The sequence below is a fragment of the Otolemur garnettii genome, unplaced genomic scaffold, assembly GCF_000181295.1.
Source record: "Otolemur garnettii isolate 467f Iridium unplaced genomic scaffold, OtoGar3 scaffold00050, whole genome shotgun sequence".
Lineage (NCBI taxonomy): Eukaryota > Metazoa > Chordata > Mammalia > Primates > Galagidae > Otolemur > Otolemur garnettii.
In genome coordinates, this window is record NW_003852445.1 from 2,688,258 (window position 1) to 2,698,294 (window position 10,037).

The 10,037-nt window shown below is 37.2% G+C and overlaps 1 protein-coding gene and 1 pseudogene across 1 annotated transcript in view; both read right to left on the reverse strand.

Annotated features, from left to right (window-relative positions):
• The window catches only part of DPH6 (diphthamine biosynthesis 6), a 166,489-nt gene extending 161,314 nt beyond the window's left edge, over window positions 1–5,175 (reverse strand). Inside the window, exons 1-2 of the mRNA XM_023514250.1 lie at window positions 5,098–5,175; window positions 1,401–1,495 (exon numbers count right to left, since the gene is read on the reverse strand). Of these exons, the coding sequence (XP_023370018.1) occupies window positions 1,401–1,495; window positions 5,098–5,120 (118 nt within the window). The 5' untranslated portion in view covers window positions 5,121–5,175. The remainder of the gene's footprint in view (window positions 1–1,400; window positions 1,496–5,097) is intronic.
• A 4,481-nt stretch (window positions 5,176–9,656) lies between these two features.
• LOC111725957 lies at window positions 9,657–9,798 on the reverse strand (annotated as a pseudogene).
• Between the last annotated feature and the right edge of the window lie 239 nt (window positions 9,799–10,037).

The window sequence follows — 10,037 nt, forward strand, 5'->3', positions numbered from 1 at the left end:
TTGTGTATTAATCATGGAAGGAAAGAAAATTCAAATAATCTAACTGAAATAACTGTTCACTATTCCAGGGCCAATTCAAGTTAGTTCATTATACATCTGTCCACAGGTAAACTTTGGGTGAACTCCTATCAGAGATAAAGAGCTGCCCCAAGTACTGAGGAGAAATCAAAGGAAGACAGAAGATATGATTGCTCCTTTCAAGAATCTTATGGTTCATTACCTGGGGGCATAAAACGAAGATAAAGTGAATAGAAACAATCTTTAAAATGTCAATAGAAATAAAAATATAGTAGAATGGGGGAATGGAGAGAGAGAGGGAGGAAGAGAGAGAAGGAGGGAGGAAGAGAGAGAAGGAGGGAGGGAGGAGGGAAGGAAGGAGGGAAGAAAGGGAAGGGACGGAAATGCTAATTCTGATTCAACTGAATTTTTACCAGGAACTATGATTAATATTTTTACATATACTACACAGTTAATTCATTTTAAAATAATAGTAATGCAAAAGCATGGAGTCTGGAAAGAAGTTAAGTAGAAGAGATGATAAAAGATCTTCCTAGAAGAGTCACATGAGAAGTAGTAATACATTAAGTTCAACAGGTGCTAATCTGTCTCTCTCTTACATTTTAGCAATTAATATCTACAGTTTTACAGGTATAACAAAAGAGCATAGAAAGAAAATTTGTGAAAATACACACATACACACATATATATTTAAAGTTTTATTGAGGAATTCACTAGAGAAAAAAATGAAAAAAAGGAGTCAAAGTGAGGTCTGTGATTCTAAGTGGATGCCCTTGTCACCATAGAGATATGAAAAGTAGCAATCTATTGCTTTGTACTTCTCTCAAGTCTCACATTTTGGCTTATATCTACAGGATGAACTGCATCTTTTCAATAAAAAAATTCATGTATTATTCATCAGTATATGTCTTACTTCCCAAGCTCCTTGGGGGGTAAGACTGTATCTTATCTATTTCAATATTGTCTCGAATGGCAGTGTACTCTGAAGTAAGAGGATTCAAGTCTCAATTCTGTAAGTTTGTGCTAACTATTTCACTTTGGACAAACATAAAAACTCTGAACTTCAGTATCTCTATTAAAAGTAAGATTAATAATGCATTTCTTTAGGAGTTATTATGAGAATTAAAGGATACGTAAGTGAAAACACTTAATCCTAAATTCTATGCAGAGGACACCATCTAATTAACAGTGGTTCTCAACCTTCCTAATGCTTTGGCCCTTTAATACAGTTTCTGTGGGTCCCGGCCTACAAAATGAGAACAGCTGATCTAATAGATGCTAAATATATACTGGTTCTTTTGTCTTTGTATACAGCATAATAGAATGTAATTATGAAGCTGGAGTTTCATTTAGACAACTTCCCAATAAAGGCATACACTTACCTTCATTTTCAGCCGGTCTTAGATTTGCTAAAGCAACAATCTGATGCCCAGCAGCAACACACTGCATCATATTGTAACAGCTGTCCTTTCCACCACTAAAAAATGAATTGATAATAAAGTATCAGGTCACTGACCATGAGTCAACATATAGACACTAGATATCAAAATAGCACACATTATTTACTCAGCTTTTCAGATTATATGAAGGACTATTTCATAATCAGAATGAAAAAAAAAAAACAGGCTGGGCAGGGCAGGCGTCTGTAGTCTGAGCTGCTGGGAAGGCTGAGGCAGGACAATCACTGGAGCCCAGGAGTTTGAGGGTATAGTGAGCTAAGATTGTACAATTGTATTCCAGCCCGGGCAACAGAATAAGACCCCATCTCTTAAAAAAAAAAAAAAAATTAAAAACTTAAATTCTAAATCATAAGCAAACCAAACAAATAAATCTGAATGTCTAAGGTTACTACTCAAAAAAGCTTAAGAAACTGTACAGCATTATAACAAAGAACAAGTCTAGATAAAACATGATAAACTCTTTGGTTTGTGACACTGGCTTTAACATACAAAGTGATTTGCAGATAAAAAAGGATTTAAATTTACAGTTCAGCTAAACATTTACATGTAATCTATGCTCTTTAGGTGAATTTTTTTAAGTGAAAAAGCAGGAAAACATCTATTCTATTCCACTAAAAGAAATCTAACAACCATCAACTATCAGTAATTAAAGGATCAAATTAAAGATTTGCATTCTAATCTAATGACAAAGTTTGACATATTTGGGGATTTCAAATTCTGTAGAGATAAAAAGTAAAATGCTGAATTATACTGGTGAAGTTCAATATTAGTACCATCACCCTATATACCCTACATACGCACAAATATCATATACATATTACATATACATATACATCATATATATATATGTGATCATAGCAGAACAAGGTGGCTTAGGCCATAAATCTAATAACAGACTGAAAGAACTTCTAAATTTTGATTCCAAATCTACCTAAGACAAAATAATATCACATAGTCAAGGCAAGTGGTACTTCACTATAGTAAGGCTGAGTGGCCACCTATACGCTATTTTGGTTTAATATTCTATTGCTTCCCACTATACATATTTCTCCTCTCATTTATCACTGTCTCTCTTTTCTCCCCTCCTTTTAGTTTAGACATATTCATACCCCCTCCCCAAGAAACTGATGATCTCAAAAGCTGGCCATTTTCCCCTTTATTTTAGTTCTGGACATTTGTCTCCCCTCTACCACCCTCCCATCAGTAACAGCTCTAATTCTAGAACTTCACAAAGGAAATGAGAGAGTGCAGTATAAAGGATAAGGCAAACTATAAAAAGGCCATACTCCCTCTTTCTAGATTTGATATTCCTCTAAGTGTCTTTCACAGCTTTCCCTACTGAACCTCACTGCTCTACTTTCCCAGAATAAAAAGATTTGATTAATTCTTTTGAATATTAAAGACTGAAGGATGGGCATCCAGGATAAGAACTTAGCATTATAATTAATTTTAAAATATGCCAACATTTCAAATGTGGTTTTAAAGCAGTATTTCCCAAATTGAGTTCTGAGGAACAGAAGTGTCCAACCAAATGTTAACCAACTACTCTAACAAAAGGTTTTCAAAGTCAAATCAGCTTGGGAGAGACTGAATACCTTACTCCCCAGTTAGAACTCCACTAAGTACATATGTGTATGTCAGGGGAGAGGTCCTCCAGAAGATCAGAGTTCTGGTTCCAAATGTGGGATGCTAAGTTAAGTTACTCAGTGTGTTTGAAGTTTACACCCTTCCTTATAAAATTAGAGAATAGTCTATCTAGATAATCCTCAAGGTGTCATTCAACTATAACATTCAATGACTCATTCATTTATATGGAAAACAATGTTCTTATGGTTTAAAGACATGTAAGAGTCATAGTTTCAATGTTCCCCAAAGCAAGTATCTCATCTCTCATTCTTGTCCACACACACCACAAATTGCAAATATTCACTGTGTGTTCAGGTTTAAATGCATGTATGTGAAATGCATGTATATATATATACACACAGAGACACACATATATGATACATGATTGTATATAATACATAATGTATAGGCAAATAAACCACAAGCATATATATATATATATCAAGCATATATATGTGTCATACAGCAGATCTCCTATCATTTATACAGCTCTAACAGTTTAGTAGGAATTTTCCAACACTGCCTTTTTGTAGTAACTTTTTTTTTTATTATAAAAGTCACATGTGCACATTACAAACTATTCAGTGTAATGGACTTCTTACACTAAAGATCTTCTTTTCTCTTCCCCTCCTAGACTTCTAAGTCTTCAGTTAGTGTACATTACTTCAATCATTAAATTTTGGCAAACTGAAAGTGGATGAGAATTACTCATTTCCTGAGCTACTTTTAATTCTTATCTATCTAGACAAAATGAAAATCACAATGGTTAAAGCTTAATCATTCACTTTACAGAGGAAATTTACTGAACAGCAATAATTACCATGACATTATGGTCCAGTCTTAAAAATGGCATTGAAGTAGAAGGAACTAGAATATTCCAGACACTACAGAGGGATTTGGAATGTCACACCAATAATTAATAATTGATCACTAATAGATCAATACTGTCAGCCAGTATCAGTTACCAGGTGCATTTAATTAAAACTTTTACGGAATCTTCAATGGGTTTATACAGGTATATGCATCATTGCAGTGTTATCTCAGACACTCTACACAATTCCAAATACCACGAAACAAATATTCAAGTAGCCTAAATTACCTTTTTAATGTTGCTAGTGTTCCCTTTCTTTATGCCTCAGTTTATAGATTATGAAAATATTTAAACTGACCTGTTTGGGATTTGTCAATCATCGGACTTTAATGAGACACCTAAGTATAACTGAGTTACTATAGATTTCCACCTCCCTTTGGAATAAAGGCTACGTTAACATAAGGTTGCTCTAAAGCAATGGGGAAAGTCCGAACCAACAGCAACTAGATCTATCGTTAAGACCAGTAAAATTACATCTCCACCACCAGGTAGATTTCGTCTCTGTGCTTTAGTCCCCAAACGGAAACACACGGATGCCATAAGGACTCCACTCTAGTACTGCCGAGCACACCCGCTGGACAGAGGAGGTGGGGGTGGCTTCCTGGGAGGGGACGGGACCAGCAACTGCAGCCCAGGGGAGGACACAGAGGACCCAACTGACTGAAGAGAACTATAGAACCGGACCGAGGACGAGAAGGGAAAACAACGACGGATATTAACTGAATAAGTGGAGTCAAGGAGTGGCCCTCAAACTTCATGGCCCTTAGAGATTTAAAAACTGTGATGCTGGGCCGCACCGGAGTAATTAAACCAACGCCTCAGTCAGTGAGACTCAGGGGTCGGTACTTTTTAAAGTTCCCCGAGTGAATGTAAGTTGAGGGCCGGATGACCAACAAACGGCAACTGCCAGAAGAGAGGAGGAGGACCGCCAGCCCAGGACCGGGCGACAAGCGGACTAGGCAATAGCCTCCTCCAGGCTCCGCCTCTTCCCGTGGCTTTGACTAAAGGCCGAATCCCCAGCACGCGGCTCGGGCACAGACGCCCTCCCTTTTGGCGCCAGCGGCGGCTGGAAGGGACAAGAAGCTGGCGGGCATGAGGGAGGCGGCTGCGGCGCCGCGTTACCTGATCAGAGCCGCGACCCTCATGTTGGGCGCAGTGCGCGTGCGTGCGGCGCGCGGGCGGGAGCCGTGAGGCCGCCGCCGCCGCTCCGGTGACGCGCCGCAGGGCCTCGCTTGGCTGTTCGCTCCAGCGCCTGTCCGCGGCCCAACGCTGTGGCCCCTGCAGCTGCCTGCGAGACGTCTGAGTGCGGGGCGTACGACACATGGGCGCCTTGTCCCGTGGCAGGGACGTCCCGGCCCTGAAAAGAATGTTGTGTAGGCACGGCCTAACCAGCTAAGTGAGGGCACTGAAGCTGCCGGGGGAAGGGCAAGGCCCCCGAGGCCAATCCCCGTGGCGTTGTATTTGTTTTGGTAAGAGGAGGTTCTAAGTCCCGTAAGCTTCAAATTGACATACTGTGGATGTGAAAAGGGGGAGGAAAGCTTGCTCTGCCCGCCCCACCCGTGCCAAGCAACTAACTGTACACTTGAGCTTTTTAATTTGTACTTCCTCTGTCCTCCAAACGGTTGGGGTCAGGAGACCCTTAGAGGCTGTGATAATTTTTAAATCAGGGGCTGCCCTCCTGACCCCCAGGCCTTCTGTGATGTTGGCCCCCTGCCGAATATAAAAGCTGAGAGGCCTATTAAGGTTTACAACTAGAGAGCAGTGACCTTGCAAAAAGAAAATCTAGCTTCTAAGTTCATTACGAAGTATGTTTTTGAGTGTCTTTCATGTATCACGCGTTGTTTTAGGCTTTTGGAATACAACCATGAATAAAAATAAAGACCACTATCTTCCTGGGGCTTAGGTGGGGATGGAGAAAGCAGACAATATAAAGTTTAAAGAGTGGGAAGTGCTATGGAAAAAGAAAAACAGATTATGAAGACTCCAGTGAGAGGTGAAGGGGAAAACTTCTGAATTAAATACTGTCAACATAGGCCTTATTGACAAGGTGAAGGTTGAGTCAACTTAAAGGAGGAGAATTACCCTTGTGTATAACTGAGGGTGTGCTCCACTCAGAAGAAGATACTAAATCTACAGCTTTGAGAGTATTGCGTGTTTGTGGAGGACCCAGGGGTGTTAACATAGCAGAGTAAGCAAGACAGAGAGTAGCGGAAGATGAGGTTAAGGTGATGGAGGAAGCGGGAAATCATTTTTAGAGTCTTACGGGTCATCATAGATAACTTGAAGTGTGAATTAGAGGATTATGAAAACTAGTGTCGGGAATACATCTATTAGAAAGTGATTGAAATAAACCAACAGAGAGATAATGGATCCTAGAACCAAGATGGTGAATTTGGTGAGAACTGAGAGGATTCCAGCTCTATTATGAAGATAGAGCCAATAGAATTGGACAGAGTAGATATGAGATGTGAGAAAAAGAAAGCCATGGGGAATGATGCCTCTGTCATGAAGTAAGTTAATATATGTAAGGAACTTAAAATGATGCAGCCTACATACTAAGCATTCCATTTTATTATACTTAATCTCATTAGCTTCAATACTCCATATCGATGGCTAGAGCAGTGACAGTCTGCATATCACTGTGATTTAGCTGTGACTTCAGTAGACCTTTCCAGTCCTCTATGAGGGCCAACTTCACCTAAACAACCTTAAATGCCAGGTACATGGCCCACGCTTGTACTTTCTTTTCTATGAAGTGAATTTTCCCATGGATGCTCTGCTGGGTGGCATTCTATGATGGCGGAGGCATTCTGCCAGTAGTGAGGCTAGTAGCTAGGCTATGCAGACAGGAAAGTCTAGGTTCTAGTACCACGACTGTGTTTAATCAAAGTCTGGGAGCGCCTGGGGGGAGGTGTGGCTTGATGTGAACTCCACAGTGGATCCAAAGGTGTGGAAGCTGAGGGTTGTCAGTCAGCTGTGCTTTCCACAGCAGGTGCTTTTGTAGGAAGATCTGACTGGTACATCCCACTGGATGCCACATGCAAGACAGAATGACTCTCACAAAAATCACATAATGAAGAATAGGAACATTCATACTCCTTGTTTCATATTGTGCTCTGCTGAAGTAAGAAATGTAGACTGAAGAGTTAGTTCAAACTAAGAATAGCATTTGAAGGAGAGGCAACCTAAATTTGTAAAAGTCTAAATTATTTTTAAGGAAATGCTTTAATTTACTTCTAAATAAACATACTAATTTTAAGCATACAACATACTAATATTTAATCCTGGATGTGTTTTAGAGAAGACTTATCCGTTAATAGGGGAAGTTTTTTTTTTGGCTAGTAATATCCATTTGCCTATATGGAATTGCTCACATTTCAGAAATAGTTGGTTTAGCAAGACCCCTGTCTTCATGGGTAATATAAAGATATATGTAGCCTAGTTAATGGCAATATGTTAATAGATTTTTATCCATAGAGGCTAAAGTAATTTTTTTTGCTATATATTGAAATGATTTGCCCAGGATTTACCTTACAAAGGTATTGTGATTTCAACTCCTACAGTCTCAAACTGTATGTACAATGACTATGAATTACCTTACAGGGGCAACATAATAGGTAAACTGAAAAGTAGCCTCAAGAAACCTCAGTCATTTTCCAGTTTACTTAAGGGAAATTCTCTGTAGAAAACACTGTTGCTAGTAATATAAAGTTGCAAGCTGTCATGGAATTTTGTTTCTAACAGCCCATCTCAATAATATATTGATTGGTATACTGATTTTTCAAGAGGTGACAAAAATCTTTCTTTTAGTTCACTCCTTTTTGTTTAGAGTTGGAAACTAATTTTTAAAATTGTAAACCCTGTGTATACCTAATGAAACATATCTGCCTATGTGTTTATTTGACAATTTAACTTTAAAGAGCAAGCTTTATCTCTAATCTCAACCAATAGTTTGATGGCCTGTTGTATGTTCTCTTATATTTTATACTCATATATCTGCAAAAATATATAAGAATGTCCTCTGTAGCATTTTTACAAATTGGAAATAATCAAGGCAGAAATTTTGTGGTATTGATTTGTAGAATAGTTCTGCATATAGTAAGTAATGTATATTTGCAGAAAAAACAATAACCTAAATATTCATAAAGAGAACTGTTAATTACATTATAGTAACTTCACACAAAGAAATACTGTATAACAGATGAAGAAAACTGAAAAATTCTCCAAGATATATTTTCAAGTGTAAGAAGCAAGTTGCATAAAAAGATGTTTCTGCTTGTATCAAAGCAAAATTACACATATACATGATATTCATAAATGCATAAGTACATGCTAAAAGCTCTAGAAAGTTGTATACTAAACTGTTACAGTGATGCTTCTGTAGAGAAGAGTAGAAAGTAGGACTTTATTTTTTATTTCATATACATCTGTATATTTGATTATCTTAAAATAATATATGTGCATTTCTTATATGTTTAAAAAGATTAAATATTTAGTCCTATCAATAAAGTAATGCAAATCAAACAATCATGTGATATAATTTCTTAACTTTGAGGTTAACAAAGATAAAAAAAACTACAACTGAGGACAAAAACCAATGTTGGCAAGAATATAGAGACTAGAACAACCTCATGCTCTATTCAGAAGCAGATAAAACTTTGTACTACATATTAAATCTTTAATGTGTATACAGTCTGACAAAGCACTCTTATTCCTATGGATTTATCTTAAGAAGATAACTAGAAACTGTACAGAGATCTAAATATCAAAATGTTTCTTGCAATGTTTTTTGTAGTAATTAAGTATAGAAAACAAGTTAATATCAATAATTAGGGAATTGGTTAAATACATGTACCATGGTATATCCAGAGATTAAATGTACCATAGTAAAAAATTATGAAATCATTATAAAGTGTAATGTATACCTATATTTATGTAACTATATGCTAATGAGATGTACTATGACAAAGAATATAAGCACACTTATTTACACAGCCATATGCGGAATTGTGATTAAACACTCTAGAGTCAGAATCTCTTAATTTGAATGTGAGCACTGACACTTATTAAGCTTTGTAATTTGAGACAATTTACTAAAACTTTCTTTTCTGCTAATTATAAAATGATGTTAAAACATAACACATAGTAGTAAGAATTAAATACTCCAAATACTCTGTAACATGGGCTATTTCTTTACATAAAAAGGTATCTGGAAAAAATTCATCAACATGTCAACAGAGGTTTTCTCTAGATAGTGAGATTGAATGGATTTATTTGCTTTTTTATGTATACTTCTCTACATTGTTTGAATTTTCTGAAATGAACTCCTATTATCTTTTAAAATATTATAGTTGGAAGAATGGATGATTAGTAGGAGGGAAGGTAGGGCAGAAGGGAGGGAGGGAGGGAGGGCGGACACTTGACTGCTTCAGAATGGTCTCAAAGGTAAGTAATACCAGGATAAAGTTAAAAAGAAGTATAAGATCTAGTTTTCAGCTGCATTGATTAAAAAATTCAATTTTACTATTTTATCCAGTATAGATCAGACTATAGGGAACTGGTAGAAACTGTGCAAATTCATGGAAGACTCATTAATAAACCAGAACATACATTCCAGCTCATTCTTTTACAAATGGGAAAGACAAATCAGAAATACAACTCCTTTTATTTCTTTTTCCCCAGGGAAAGCATGAAGAATATAGTCCTCCACTACCACAAAGTTTGCAGTCGAGTTTCCTACATTTGGGGAAATTTCAGAGGCCAGCACATCAGGAGAGCAATAGATAAGCCTAGCCCTGGGAAAGCCACCTGTCAGGTAAGTGTGCAAATACAACTTTTTCGTCAAAACCTTGCTTGATAAATTAAAACCACAATGAAATACCACTTAAATACATAATAGAATAGCTAAACGTTAAAAACTGACAATGCCAAGATTTGACAAGGATATGAAGGAACTAGAAATCTCGTACATAATAAGAGTGCAAAAATGATATAGGTTCTTTTTAAAGCAGTATGACAGTACCTCATAAAGATAAACATACTTTACCTTATGACCCAGGGGT